Raw genomic sequence first — 16,487 nt, 5'->3', positions numbered from 1 at the left:
AACATCCAGCTTCTGCTACATAAATGTTAGTAATACAACTCCAAACTTGACCAAACCTACTGAATAAAAGAGAGAGACCGAGCCTAAATATCGATAATTCCAGAATCGTCTTGTCTTGTACGGGTTCCATGCAGGCACTTCCATCTATTGAAGAGATACAGTAAAGGAGTACTTGACCCCAACTAATTGGGCTGTGGGGGTACATCAAACAAAAAAGGTTGTGTGCAGCAGAGCATGACCCCTGCAGGTCTGACAGTCATCTACACAATAGAATACATTATAATCAAGATTGGTCTTTAAAATCAGCTGATGTGCATACAATGTATAATATGAAATATCAAATTAATGAAAACTACTGAAAAATGCAAAAAAGCAATCTCCATAGAGCAGTGAAAATCTATCTAAGAACAAAAGATTTCCAGTTTTTATGTAACTTCAGTTAACATAATTCAGTCATTCAGTCTTTGATGCTCCCAATTAAGATGGCAGAATAACAAGATTTATTTATTTAGCATAACATGGTCAAAGATGCTGAATATAGCTATTGATTGGCCTCGGACCCTCGATAAGTCATTCCTTTACAGTGTATGTAGCATCTGTATGAGGCTCTCAAAGAGCCAAAGCCTCCCTCATGCATAAACATGTCGGCCAATCCCAGCTCCTAGCTCTGACAACTACATCCAATCACATGAATATTCATCAGACGGCTTAAATGCAAATCACCCTGCTGCGACTCCAGATTTCCACTCCCCTGTGTGAGTTGTGTGTGTGCATTCCTTCAGATCAAAAGGTTAGACTCGGCTCTCTGAGGTGTATGTGACTGTATTAGATATAGTGAGCAAACACCAAGAGTCTTTTTTTTTTTTTAATTTCTTCTTCATCTCTGTGCATGAGAGAGAATATCTCCAGGAGAGAGTGACAGCAAAGATGAAAATAAAAACAGAGGGGGTAGGGGGGCTGACATGTGAGCGAAGGGGTGAGGCAGACTGGAAGAAGATTCACCCATCAAGTGAAACAGGAAGCCCAGAGGTAAATCATCTGAACTGTAAATATGAGTGTTTTGGTTGTGTTTCAGTTGAATTTTTATATCATCTGAATCTTGTTTCTGTTTCCTTATCAAACATGTTGGTTTGGCTGTCAACATTTGTGAGTCACCAAAGTTACATTCAATTAAGATCAAATTCTGTTGAATCAAAAGGGAGAATTACTAAAGTTTTGACTTTAAGGCTAATTAATGTTCACAAACTTAAATTAAACAGAGATGAGACACATAGTACAGAACTACTTACTTTTGAAGGCCACATTTTTCATGACTTGCTCCAAATACTGTTGATCCTGATGCAGAACTATTGAGATTAATTCATGAGAATCTGGCTAATGAAAGTGATGCAATCAGCTGGATTATTTTAGTAGAGAAGACTCACCACTCTAATGTTAAACTGCAAAAACACAGTTCACTCTTGATCATTGTTTCTTTTACCTCCAAAGGATCTTGTCTGACCTGCTTGCAGAGTGCACACTATAGACAACAGCCAAGCTCCATTCTGGCCTTCTGGCGATGGAATTCACTTATTTAACTTATTTGTTACTAAATTTAGCATTTAAACCCCCAAAAGCAACGGTCTGCACCAGCTAAAGAATAAATGCCTGCTATGTGAATGTTTTGTATTTCTCTTTGGTTATGTAAAAAGAACAAAGAGAGAAACCTACGAATGAATATGGAATAAATAAACAGGATGTTGTTTGTTAATTAGTGAGCTTCAGCTGTTTGGACAGAGCCGGGCTTGCTGTGTTCCCCTGCTTCTTTATGCTAAGCTAGGCTAATCGCCTCCTGGCTCCAGCTTTGTGTTTAACAAACAGATGTGAGTGTGGTATCGATCCATGGAAAGAAAGTGTAATTTCCCAAAATGTTGAGCTGTTTTGTGTCTTTACAACACTCCAAGGTCCCTGTGGTTCTCTAACAAGGATATCTTAGTTTCTGAAAATAAACTGTGAGCACACTTACTTCAGCTTTGCTCATTTTTAGACCCAATTTGAGGGCTCAATTGTTATTTCTATAATGTTTTCCAGATTTTCTACTTCTTTTTCACAATTTGGACTTGTTTATTTTCCCATCGTCTTCACCAAAACACTGTGAGGTGCTTGGCAACATAGTACTCTGTGTTTAAGGTGCAGTAGAGGTAAGATGATTCAGCAGTAAGAACAAACAGTATAAATCCAAACATACAGTGAGCAGTGTTAGCTTTGCCACCTAGCTATCACAGTCTTACATGGAAGTTGGAGATGTGCTCTCTGTCCAGAGGCTTGGTGACGGACAGCTGGCCCGAGATGGGGTTGATGATGAAGATGCCCGTTGGAGGCTGATCGGCCCCGGGGCCCGTCACACTGTAACGCAGCATCCGGTTCTTATCCCGGTCTGAGCGGATCTGATGCACAGAGAGGGGAGGAGAGAGAAAGGGCGTGGCAGGGAAGTATTTACAGTTAATTTACTATACACAGGCAAAGTAGAAGACCGAGCTGAAACATCAACTAATGTGGTTTAATGTGGAGTAATTGAATAAAAAGCATGTTCTATGTGAAAGTACCTGCGCAAGATAAACAGCATTTTTTTTCACTTTTTTGTGTCATCTGTTGCATCTACTTCTGTCTGTGTATTTTGGGAAATATCTCCTCCCAGTCAGCACAGCTGCCTATTTAAAGGTAAGAATATGATAAAATACAAGTGAAGCTAAACTTTCTGAGTTTGACCTGGATGTGTCTCATATGTCAGTATGACTTTAGGCTTGCACAGGCAACACTCAGCAAATGCTTGAGGCTGCTGCTACGTAACTACAGAAAACCTGATTTGAGCTGAAGTCAAAATAAACTGTGATGCCTGGTGCACCGTTAACATCCTGCATGCTGTCCATAAGATTAATACAGAAGAAAAGAGAGGCAGCACTGTGAGGACAGGTCTTGACAAACACATAGACATGTTTGCACAACAGGAAAAAAAAAGAAAGAAAATGGAGAAAAGTGTAAAATCCAATCCAGCACCTTTTAACTAGAATCGTCATTTAAGTTTTAACTGCAACTATATAATTGACTTATCCTCTTAAAGAGAAAACAGTAACCAAAGTTATCAGCGGGCTTTTGTATGGAATTGGGAGGGGAAGGGTATATGTGGAAGTACTGCTCATACCTGTGTTCATGCTAATAGAAGTACTGTAACTTGCGTGAGTATGCACACACTAATTGTTGCAAACCATGCGCACACATCCACAGGAGATGGTGTGTGGCTTAACAGGTACTGCCAGAGCTTCTTCTGTAAGAGATTTGAGAGGTGGGTAGATGGGCCTGTCTGTGTCAGTGTTGCGTTTACATCCTACCTGGTAATATATTTCTGCACCTGTTCTCTATGTCTGGAAAGTTAGACATTATAGACGGGGTCCCCCAGGGGTCTATTCTTGGTCTACTGCTGTTTAGTTGATTTTTTGTCTTGTGTTGGTTGAACATGTTACTGTTCCATGACAGAGTTTCTTCGGTGTTCACCAAATTAAATTTAAAAGACTTTCAAAGACTTTATAGTACCATATAGAATGCAATTTAATAGCTTTTTCACTGTCACACCGGTCAAAGAATGGCGGACAATAAGGCCTACAATTATTGTGCATATTTGTTGATATTTATATCACATATTTGTCAGTATTTCCAAGGAATATACTGTACAACGATAATTTTTAGTGATATAATTCATCTGACCTGGATGATGGATGGATTAACCAATTAAAAAAAAATTAATACTAGTTTTTGCAAAAATCAACACTTCCTAGCTACTGTAGCTACTGAAACTCCACAAAAAACTATCAAGCAGCTTCCTGCAGCACAGTTCACTGTTGCATCAGTCTCACTTATAGTTTATAGAAGTAGAATGTCTCCCAACAGCCCGCAAAAACACATACAAAAAAAGTTATAATTAATGTTGCTGTCTACAGCAGGAAATATTCAGCACCTTTGTAAATGAAATGTAAGACTTTTTAATACCTTCTAAGGCATTTTTTTGAGGGAACTGAATTCAGTGTTTTTCTAGACCTTTCAAGACCTGCAGATACCCTACATGACTCATGTTAAGTCGTTAATTGAGTGCATTCAAGACAAATAAATGGATGTCCCGCAATGTCCTGCAACTTAACAATTACACAGAAATTCTTGTTGTTGGTGCCAAGCCTTACTGGCAAGAGATATGTTCATGTTTGGCCTCCATGTCCTTTATAAGTACCAGTCAGAAATCTGTGTAATTGCTGATGGTGATCTTACTTTTCAGGCTGTGTCAGTGACTATAAACTGCCTTTACATGTATCTAAGGTGAGACTTGTCAATAGTGGATGCACAAAAAAAAACTTGCATTTATCTATATTCAGCTTGCCTACTGCAATGCCCTTCTCAGTGGTGCACCTAAGAAACTGTGCCAACTACAATTTATTTAGAATGCTGCTTCCAGAATTTTACCAAGAAAGAGAAAATTTCATCACATAAGTTCTCAGATCTCTACATCAGTTTTGTAGAATTAATAATACAATTTCACATCTTGCCTCCAAAGCTCTGCACAGCCTTGCTTCGCAGAACATCTCTGACATGCGTGTCAGAAATCAGACCTCTAAGGTCATCTGGTACATGCCCTTTGGCTGTTGCAAGGGTTAAATGCAAAGTTGGTGAAGCTGCTTTTAGTTTTTATGCTCCCAGCTGCTGGAATACTCTGTCAGATTGAATTAAATCTGCTTCACTGTTAGCATTTAAAAGAAGACTAAAAAACATTCCGTTTTTCCTGTGCATTTGATTTGTTTCATTTTGTTGTGGTTGTATTTTTAAATTGCATTTAATTGTTTTAATTACAGTTCGGTTTATATGTGCCTTTAATGTTCTTGGCTTTCCTGTTAAACTCAATTTATTTCCCTTAAAATGAAATGTACTTATTTCCTTGCTTTAGGGTTAGTCAGTGAAGGGTCCTCACAGCTACAGTAAGAAAGGCTATGTGTGTGTATGTGTGTGTATGTATGTGTGTCTTACTCTGACTAGGTCCTCGGGGAACTGTCCGCGTGAGTTCTCGGGGACGTTGATAGGCGGAATGACCCAGTCCCTCTTCACCCGCCTTAGAGTGCCATCACCCTTGACAACCACGCTGTGCCATGGAAACAAGATCTCTGGTACCCGCTGAGTCAGTGTTGCATCACTGGGCTTTACCTGCAGAGACAGTAAACAACCGTTGTATATTGGGATACACACACACACACTAACACACACACACACACACACACACACACGTACATACACACAGCACGGCTGAGTTGCGGAGACATCGTACTGGGACGGCTTGATGACTTGGGGTATTTCTGACCTCATTCCAGTGGCTTGGATTAATGATCTCATTATAGTCCGTCTGATAAATGACCACCACCTGTCACTGTGTGTGTGAGTGTGTGTGTGTGTGCGTATATGTGTGTCCTATGCAACCACAGATCTGCATGACTGCCACTGAGCAGTACAGTACACTGCAGGATTCACAGAAAGAAAAAAAGAAGAGAGCTGCTCATTCACTCTCATAGAATTCACCTGCAGCTCAAGGAAAATTCAGCAATGACCTCGGAGGTAGGGATGGATATTTTCAACAGTTTTATAAGTCGTTCATTCAATTAAATGCTATTTATGAAATAAACAAAATCTGGTACCATCCACCCTTTATGTAAAGAATAAATAATCTGTAGAACACTTTGTAAAAAGCATGTACAAAACAAGAATAATTGAGAGATCAGGGTCATTATATGCGAGGTAATCCTGTTACCAACTACATCAAACAAAAAAACTAAAAACAAAACAAATTAAACAAAAAAACATGATCAATCCAATCAGCAGAGCAAAGAAATGATCTAATGTCAAAGAGTGAAAGAATTGATTTTTTTTCTGTAGTTTTATTAACAGATAAAATGATCTGACACCACTGGAAAAATATAACTGCACACAACTAAAGAAAGGATGACTTGAACAGGCTTTGTCTCACATGAATGTATGTTAGCTCGGTTCAAAATGAATGTAGGGCAGTCAAAGTGATATGACCCAGATCATTCACTGCATATCTGTTTAGTGTTGCTGTTGTTATTGTTTCTATTCCTTACTGTTACTCTTCTCGTCATTTTTAATTCCTCTCCCTAATATCTCTTTCTTTCTTTGATTTTTCTTCTTCTTTATCTTCATTGACCTGTGAGCCAGGAACGCTGAGGGAAATGTATACTTGTGCCTGAATATCCCACTGATCTTCCACTGATGAGTTGATTCTTTCTTCTATTTCTCTGCTGTGTAACTGAGATATTTAGTTTCAGTGTTGTGTGGGGGTGTGGGTGTGTTTATTTGTGCTTTAGAACGTAACCACCATGGAAACAATAAGAATATAATGTTTTATTTATCTGAGTCACGGCTTTGTTTTTCGTCTGCGCTGCTCGCTCTCTTTATTCGCTCTCTATCTTGCTCGACCACTGCTGTTCTCTCTCTCTCTCTCTGTCTCTTTGAGCGCATGCGTGAGCATGGAGTGAGTCGGTCTACGGAGTGAGTTTTCCATCTTTTCTGTCTTTTTCAGTCATGTGCTTTAATTTCATATAGTTTTTGTGTGGTGATTAGTTTATTTAGTTGATTGTTGGTGTATTTTGTTGTGTTTAGTTGGGTTGGGGAGGTTGTGCTTGTGCCAGTGTCTTGGCTGGTCCGCTGGTTGGCTGGTTTGATATGTGTGTCCCCTAACCTTAACCTGCACCCAACCTTATCCATAACCAGTCGTCTTCTGAGGTACTTCACCTGACCCCAGGCTTACCTTAACCCCAACCACTTATCTCTGCTACGCCTAATCATAACCATAACCATAACCTAAGAAGTCCTAACCCTAACTGTGGAGATGGTGCTACAGGAGCGGAACGTTATTCGAGGGGGGAACAGACTGCTTTCCATGGAGCATGGAGGAAGTTGGGTTGACTGTTAGGGAGGTGGTCAAACTCAGCATGAAATCCTTTTCCTGGACCAGGCAGAGAGGGTGAGGGTGGTATGTTTGTGTTGGTGCTGCCACTGACGCAGCCCACGACCAAGATCACTATGTCAAACGTCCCTCGAATTGTAATTGTGAGTTCCTCAGCAGAGAGCTCTCCCAACACAGGGAAGATGTTTCTCTTATTAAAAAGATTCTTTCTGGCTGTAAATCTCCTATATTGAAACATGGAGTGTCTGCCAAGAGACAATTTTACATATCTTAAACGATCGGGATGAGGAGCTAAATCTCACTTCCATTTGAAGGTTGACAACATTATCTTTGCTACCTCGTCTGTTATGTAATGTTTGGGTTGCGGTGAGCAAGGGGAGCCGGCTCCGCCTGGCTCGGGTGGAGTGACCGGTGGTGGCGAGTGGTCCAGTACTGCGGCCCGGTTCTGCAGAGCATTTCTGCTGTGGCACAGATGGAAATGGTGTGTGTGAGACACAGGTAGGCCTAGGTAGGACAGGCAGGAAGGACAGGTGAAAGTATGGTGCGAACAGGTCGAGGATGCTGAGATGGTAGAAGAGGAGGCAGCATGGAAACCTATTCCATGTCTGTGTAATCGTAGGAGTAAAGTTGTAAATGTTTGTTGTGAGGCAAAAGCAAGCAGAGTGGGTGCAGACAAACAGACTGCAGGTGCAGTCAGACAGCAGTGATAGTGAGGAGGAGTGTGTGTCTGACAGCAGTGATGTGTCCTTTGTTAAACTGAGTGGTAACCAGGACGGAACGTCTTATACGTCCAAAATGTTAAAATCTTTTCTCCTAGAAACAAAAAACAAATATTTTCCTCATGATTCCACATGACCTCACTGATCAGGAAGTCTTTAGACTGAAGAAACTTGTACTCAGCTGATCAGTGATGATGAGAAAGACTTCACTTTGCACTTTACCTTACTGGTTATTTTGTCATTGAATGGATATTTTTAGAGTGTGAAGTCTGAATGTAAATTGAACCAGAAAAGGGCCAAAATATATGAAACAGCAGCAATTAAACACAAGAAATGCAAAATGATGTACGCAATAAGGCAGACTGGACTAGAGAAAGGGAAGGGGAAGTGATTTTATACCATAAGACAACACTCAGTGGAGGACTGGCTTTCCTCTTTTCCAGAACTTTCACTCCAGCTTCTTCAGTAATATAGTAGAGCGGAGGTTTCTTTTAACCAAAGCTCATTTTGATCGTTGTTTTTATCAACATCTACGCTCCAACCAACAGCGCAGAGAAGAAGCTGTTATTAGGTTAGTGACAAATTGAATGGCTGTGGCTCAGAGGATTTTTTATTTTTGGGTTGGGATTTTAACTGTAATGAAAATGAATTTTTAGACCATAACCATGCAGAGCCTCATCCGGCTTCCCAGAATGCTCTGAGGCAAGTGGTCTACTCTCATGGCCTGGTGGATGTGTGGAGAAGGATGCATGCGGAATCCAGACAGTACAAATGGTCCTACCTAAGGGAGGATAAGATCTCCTTAGCCTGACCTGACCGGTTTTATTGTTTTTAAAACATCATTTAAATATATTTAAAAGGTGTAAAATCATGCCAGTTGGCTTTACAGATCATTTCCCTGCTTTTATGTAATGTTTTTACTCCTAACGTTTTACCTAAAAGTGCATACTGGCATTTTAATTCAGTGTTAACGCTTAGTAAAAAGTTTAGGAATGCTCTTGGTTATTTCTGGACTGCTTTTAGACAGAGGTAGAGTAATGTTACCTGTCTTAGACAGTGGTGGGACCATGGAAAGACTGAAATTAAACACACACTCAATGTTACATGAGACATCACCAGATCTATAAAAGATTTGGAGACTGATATCGTAGGACTAGAGACAATGAGTGAATCCACAGGATATCAAGGACGCATTCAAATCCTCAAATCTAAAAATTGGCTTTAACTGACCTGCTGGACACTAAAGGGCATTGAGGGCCTGACTGTTGAGTTTTACAAAGCCTTCAGGGATATTTTAGCAAATTACCTTTTAGATGTTTTTTTATGAAAGTCTGGTCTCAGGTTCACTGCCACTGTCCTGCCGTAGGGCTGTTTTAACCTGCAGGATATCAAGAACTGGTGCCCTGTGTCTCTCCTCTGTACAGATTACAAAACCCTGTCCAAAGCCTTAGCCAGCAGGTTAGAGAGAAGCTGTGGAGCAGGTTATCCATTGGGACCAGACGTACTGTGTGCCCGGCAGGTCTACGGTAGACAATATTTTTAGTCTTTGCCGTATTCTATAATATGGGAAAGACTCAACACTTCATATAACTAAGGTGTTCTTACAATGTGGCCATTTCTGTCAACCAAAGAATGATTTTACTGACATTTGGAGCTTAGTGGGCTGTAAATGTGATGCCTGTTTGTCTCAGTCTTCAGTTTCATTTGATAATAACCCTGGTCCTGGCTCTCAGTTGAAGGACACAGTGCTGACACTGCTCCCCTGGCAAATGACTGGCTGTTAACCGCCATGGCTGCCCCTCACCAGTTTTCCTTATGAAGGATTGTTGACAGCTTCTTTCACTCTCTGTGATTCGCCTCCTCACCGACTGCAGCGAGCGATGCTGATAGCAGCTAAAGCATATGGCAGCCAGCTATTTCTGGCCTGTGTTTAGAAGAACAGCCAATCAAGGCCAGTGTCTTGTCTAAATACATGCAGAGGGCCTTATTATCACTGTTGTACATGAAACAAACTAACAGATGGCCCGTTTGACTCGCTTTGTCTCCGCAATCAGCACTTGGCCAACCTCAGACGCCTGCTGGGCTAGAAAAGCTGTGATTTTATATCTGTACATAGTTCATCCAACATTACTGAGGCCTTCGGGGGAGATAACAGTCCATCATTCTCAGACTGTTTAATGATTCTGCCTGTCAAAAATCACAGTTCTCTCTCTGAAAGGGTTCACACACACACACTGGCATTTTCAGACTCAGATCCAGGTATGTATTGACACTGTCACTTTCTGTATGTGTTAATGAACTGGTGATTCACGTATCTAATTACTCAGTGACAGGTGATTTGTGTGCACTGTGTGTTCACCTGGAGACAGTGATGGTTGTGTTCTCACAGTGGATGATTAACATTTACTTTAGACTTAACAAAATATGATAAATAAATACAATAAGCGCTTAAGGTGCCCAATGCCCTGCTTTAAATACTATCATACATAACCATGGGTATATTAAACAAGTTAATCAATGCATTAATAAGCAAATTAGCACTCAAAATAATCATTTTATTAATTGATTGTTGCTTGTTTTCTCTATCAATTATTTTTTCCATGAACTGGTTCATCTAAATGTTCTCAAAAAAGTTTAAGATGCTTTTTTTGCCAAAACTGATAAACAGAGAAAAGCAGTAATTTCTCACATTTTAGAGGCTGGAACCAGACAATGTTGGATTTTTATTTTTGATAAATGACTCAAAACAATCAGTTATTAGGGGTCCAAGCAGCGAAGCTTCACTGCAGGAACACTGTTGTTTTTGTTTTCATTCTTCTTCTTATTATTATTGTTATTATTATTGTTCTCTGCTAAAAGTGTTCGTGCAGCAAAAACCCTAAGACAGAGAAATACCAAGATTGGCAGGTGGGTTGCAAACTTCATCCACTACAAGTTTATGTTTGGCCTAGAGTCAGATTTTTTTCACCATTTTAATCTCTCAAGTCATCTGGTCTTCTCTAAAAATATCAGATTTTATGATTTTTTCTAAATTTTCTCAAAATCCTATTTTCAACATCTCATCAGAAACCACTGGGCTAATTGTCCTCAAACATAGTCAGATCATCTACAGACTTCACTGATCTTAAGTTGTTAAAGAAATTTTGATACATCAATCTGTTTCAATTAAACAAGCCAATCAATTTTTTTTTTTATCAAAACAGCAATAAATGTAGTCATGTGAAATGTGTCTTCACTGAAGATCATTAACTACATCAAATGTTTTTGAAAGTAGATTTATAAACTTCAACAGAGCATCAGCATATGGTGACGACCACAATGAATTATTTTAAGAAAATCAAGCACAAAGACTGGAGGCAGTTTTTTGTGCAAAGACTGCAGTGTCTCTAGTGGTCAAAGAAATCCTGGATAACAGCCAACAAGAGTACATTTCCACATTAAAAATCAGCATTCAAATAGTGTCAAATAATAGCTTGAGGTGTGCTCAGGTCGTACTCACCACTCTGCTACTCCGAGTTTCTCTTTTAAAGTAACATACTATTTTCTTTCAACAGTTGTATTTTTAATTGCTCTGTTTCTTTAAAGCTATAGTCAAAGAAAGTCAACACTTCCTGAAGAATTTTCACAATAAAAGAATATCAGGAAATGGTGGGATTATGATCTTATAGATGCTTTATGAATAAAAACAATATTTTTGTTAAATATGTTGTACTGATGGAATTAGTTCTGTGGAAATGTATGTTATACTGAAAACCAAATGCTTGATTGAAAGGCTTTGTCCTTGTTATTCACAATATAAACGTTTGTACACTCCATGTATCATTATGAAAATTACAAATGGAACTAAATGGGTACTATTTTCTATACCTCTGCTACTCTTTTACCTGTTCAGATCCCGCTCTGTTGCCATCTGGTCGGAGAAGAAGGTGCACTCTGGTTTTCCAGATCTGTTTGGACTGCAGGTCTCGAGCGTAGACGACCACCACCACCTCTTTTTCCTTTCCCGCCAGGCTGAGGCGCCGCAGGGCGTAGACCACACCATCCTCACTCATCCTGAAATCAGACGCATCTCCGACCTCAAACCACAACTTCCCTCCACCGCAGTTCATGAAGCTCACTGTGGAAGACAGAGACACAGAGACAGAAGTCAGCCTGAGTAGAAAAACACATCAATCACCTGCGCGATGTGCTATGCGCTGTGTTTGTGATAAGGTTAGATGTCTAAATACACCCAGCAGCAAGTTCACAGGGTGTTTAACTTTTCCATTCCTGCTGAGCCCACCAGTGGGTTCATGTTTACATATTGTATTTTATTTAAAGATGTTGTCAAGACTTCAGACAGATACCACACATGTCAGGTTGAATTTCAGGAATGTGTATGTTACAGGATGTACAAGACATCTGGGATATTCCCATCTGTGCCATAAAAACATGCTCTCTTTGGTGTGAATTATTCAACCCATCAAGGAAAAGCAGATACACAATATCTGCACTACATTGCCAAAAGTTTGTGGACATAACCATGGGTATTAATCTGCTGCTGTAATAGCCTCCACTCTTCTGGTTTCAGGCTTTCCACCAGATGCTGGAACCTGGCTGCAGAGATTTGTTCCCATTCAGCTAAAAGCATTAGTGAGGTCCAACACTGATGTTGGGTGATAAGGCCTGGCTGGCAGTCAAAGGTGTTGGATGGGGTTGAGGTCAGAGCTCTGTGCAGGCCAGTCAAGTTCTTCCACACCAAACTGGGTAAAGCATTTCTTCATGGAGCTGGCTTTGTGTATGGGGGATAATGTCATGTTGAACCAGGAAAGGGACAAAAACAAATTGTTAACACAAAGCTATTATATACACTGTTATCTAATATATTATTGTATGCTGTAGCATTAAGATTTTTATTGATTTGAACAGCCCCAGACCAAAAGTATCTAGAGTATTGAACATTCATCCAAATTCATTTTCCACCACTCCTGCCAGGTTGCTGTAGCACGAAGCTAAGCAAGGTTGCCCTTCTCCCTATCCACGTTCTCCAACTGGGAAATATGGTCTACCACAGTTCTCCTCCCAGTTGGACTTGCCCAGAATACCTCCTGATTAAATGCCCAAACCACCTTAACCAGCTGTGTTTCTCAATTCTACTTCAACAGACTAACTCTAGCTAGGTCTGCTTGATAATGGCAAAAATCATACTCGTGATTATTTTGGTCAATATTGAGATCATGATTATTTGACATGATTATACTCACTGACTCATGGAACAGAAATGCTTCCATTTTATGAGATATATCAATCCACACAGACTACACAGAAAGAATCTGCTGTATATGTGTTTTGAACTTATTGACGGTATCTACATTGATTGATCGAGGCTCCCAGTCTGTGAGAACTGACAGAACATGCTCAAGTCTTGCTTACTATGTGGATTCCCAGAGAGTTTGGGCTGTTCAGGAGGGGTGGAAGCACACTGCTGTAAAGGAAAGGGGCACGCTGGATTTCTCATAACACAAGACAAAACAAGAGCATCACTGTGAAATTGAATGGCACGATAGTCGTTATAGCTCGATTATCTTGTTTTAATACTTGTTGGAAGCCAAAATTGTAATTGAAGATAAAATTTGATTAATTGCCCAGCCCTAACTCTAGTCCCCCATTAGCACATACTGAATTACAAAACAGAGGGCCAGATGATGCAAGTTAAGGGATCACCAAAGTTATTACAATTCATCCCAAGGGGGCCATGAATGTGTGAACCAAATTTCATGACAATCCATCCAACAGATGTTAAGATAATTCAGTCGTAACCTCAAATGCCTTTAACAACTGTTTGTTACCTCAAACCTCAATGGATCCTGGAAGTCATTAGGATTTATCCTCTGGGCACCCTGAATATCTGTAGTGGTGGTGCATGGGAACATCTTACTAGAGGAACTGACTGGTACAGTTGCAACTGGAGAAAACAACTTCCCAATCAGAGCTGAGTATGTAAATTACACGTTCAGTGCTGAACATGCCTACAAGTGTGAGGTGTGAACATGTGAACTGGGGGTAAAAGGGTGATCCCAGCCATCCTACGAAGGAAACGTTTTGTCAAGACCTAAAAATGTCCCAAGATACCAAATATGTCAAAGTGAATTTAGAGCATGCAAGATTTCTCCAATATTTCCATCTGACCCATAAAAAGACATGCTGTCTTGGGTTTGAATTATTCACTCATCATAGAACAGATACAGATACAGAATGTACAGTGTATGTGGAGCTGCCATACAGTGCAGGAAAAGTGAGTTCTTTCCTTCTCTAAAGCTGCTTAAGGGGACATTTAAGGGATAGAATTGGTTTTAAGAGGTTGAAGGAGAAAAAACTGGATGCTGGAGTATCAGAGTGAAGAAAAAAAGTCATGTAAAACCTGACTTGCTTTTAGATGAGCATTAGAGGAAAGATCCATGGACCTGGCCAGAGAGAGTTTAGCCTGCCTGTAAATCCCAAAGCTGAAGACGGGATTTGCAGAAGTAAAACCATAAACGGGCAGAAACGGGAACAGCTTTCAGCAGAAGCAGCAGGGTTGTACTCTCCCTGCAATTTTCTCCTCTTTATTTGTTTGCCAAGTATAGCCTACCTTCAGAGAGGAAATAGCTTTTGTGAAGCCTGGGGGGAGGTACGCGGCGCTGTGACTGCATTTTGCCGGAAATCATCGCAAGTTTGTCTCCGGTGTGATATGAGCCGGCACAGCACACTCATGCAGAACAAAGCTGTCAATGGCAAATGTCAGCTCATCACATTCGGCACATTAACGACAAGTCAGTGCATCCAGAATGTCTTCTTCCTCCTCTTCAGCTGGGAAAGAGAAGAGGAAGGACGAAGGCTGCAGCTTGGTTTCTGTCCAAGTACTTCTTTGACAAGATGGAGTATCAAATCAGAAAAAGAGAATGGAAACGAGACATCTGATAAAATTTATACAGTAATACAAAATGCTTTGATGCTCGGTTCCAGCAGGAACTGCATAAGAAAGCTTTTATTTTCTCAGATGTCTTCAGAATGTCTGTCCAACACAGCCTCTGAAATGTCTCTGTTAACGTGTAAGTCTGCAGTTGTATGCAGGGCTGCAGTTTAGGATTGATGCCATTTATACATTCATCTTTTGATTACTTTTTCAAAGAACCAATTTATTTACTTGGTCTTATTTAAGTTTAGTCTTATTTAATTCGGTCTATAAAATGTCAAAACATAATGAAATGTGCTTGTAACAATTGTGCAGAGCTCAAGGCGATGTCTTTGAATAGCTTGTTCTAACCTCAATATTTTCAATTTACAGTCAGATAAAATAGAGAAAATCAGCAAATTCTGCCATTTTAGAAGCTGGAACTGGATAATGTTTGGCATGTTTGCTTGATAAATGACTTAATAAGTAATCATTTCATCATTTTTCTGTCAGTGGACTAAAGGCCTAAACGTACTGGAAGCATCTGACGCAGGCATTTTGAAGTACACCCATTGTTTTTAATGGCCGAACATTCAGTAAAAGCGGCGTGTCAAACTGCCTCGACGCTCCAACTCCGACCTTGTTTCGATTTTAGAGCGTCAAATGAGGACCAAGCGACCAAAACGGTTTTCTCTGCAGCCGAAAAAGAGAGAGAGATAGCGCAAATCAGCCGAGCATGGGCGAGCGAGAGAGAGAGACAGCGCGGCATTGGTCGAGTAAGGAGAGCGAGCGGTAGTGAGAACAAAACCTCTGAATGAGAGAAATAAAACGTTATATTCTGGTTATTTCATGGCAGTCACGTTTTAAAGCACAAATAAATAAGCATCAAACAGTCAACAGATGATTTACTTTGGACATAAAGACTCTTAGTTTCAGTTTCATTTCCCTCCTCTGCATTTCTCCTTTTCATTCATTCATTACATCCAACTACTGCAGCGGTTCATACAAAGAACAAAATGACAAACCTGAGATGGAATTTCAAATCTGATGCCTGCAGTGCACCATAGGAGCATCGATTCACGCTTCCAGTGTGCTCGGGCCTTAACTGATTAACCGACTGAATCCGTGTAACAATTTTGAAGCCTTTTGAATTTCTTATGAAATCTAATTAGGTTTGGCTTTTAACATTAGGAAGTAACTAAAGCCATAAATAACTTGACCTACTAGTGAGATACTGCAGTTTCCACTGTTAGTCTTATTAAAGTTCACAAACATAAGCTACAACCTGGAACTAAGATGAACAGCAGAGGATAGAAAACGTTGATTACCTGACAGATTTAGTCAAGTAACTTTGTACAACTTATGTTTCACAGACTACATCATCCAAATACTTGAGCTCCCAATTTAAAACTCTTGGAGTTACAGTAAAAATAGTTACAATAATGATATGATATGCATAAAAGTTGAACTGGGAGATTCTGAAGGTGATGTGATGTGTTAGATTGTTTCAGTAACTCTTCACTCTGTTGGTCTTGTTGAACTACAAAAACACGCATAGTCATACGCTGGTGTTACGGAGTGATGTTTCTTTTTCCTCACAAGCAATCTTTGACAAGTGCAGACACCATCTTGCAGAGAACACACTAGACATCAGGCAATAGTTTCTGTTTGGCCTTTGATCAAGTTACTTATGACATTAACGTGAAACAGCTACAGCTGACTGCTGATGTTTGTGACTGGAACAGCTGAAAATGAGAAGCCTGCTAAAATTACCGGAATTAAAAAAGGAGCGAACAAAAAAACAGTAAAAAGATTTGATAAAGATGTGTTACTTAGCAACTACAGCTATTTTGCCAGCTAG

General features: G+C 40.0%; 1 protein-coding gene across 1 annotated transcript in view; it reads right to left on the bottom strand.

The window, feature by feature from the left end:
• The window catches only part of LOC137188350 (cadherin-2-like), a 102,254-nt gene that overhangs the window by 38,492 nt on the left and 47,275 nt on the right, over positions 1 to 16,487 (bottom strand). Inside the window, exons 3-5 of the mRNA XM_067597980.1 lie at positions 11,598 to 11,830; positions 5,047 to 5,220; positions 2,271 to 2,426 (exon numbers count right to left, since the gene is read on the bottom strand). Of these exons, the coding sequence (XP_067454081.1) occupies positions 2,271 to 2,426; positions 5,047 to 5,220; positions 11,598 to 11,830 (563 nt within the window). The remainder of the gene's footprint in view (positions 1 to 2,270; positions 2,427 to 5,046; positions 5,221 to 11,597; positions 11,831 to 16,487) is intronic.

This window comes from Thunnus thynnus, chromosome 8, assembly GCF_963924715.1.
Source record: "Thunnus thynnus chromosome 8, fThuThy2.1, whole genome shotgun sequence".
Taxonomy (NCBI): domain Eukaryota; kingdom Metazoa; phylum Chordata; class Actinopteri; order Scombriformes; family Scombridae; genus Thunnus; species Thunnus thynnus.
The sequence above is the reverse complement of the archived record's forward strand: the minus strand, read 5'-3'. Positions and strand labels throughout refer to the sequence as shown.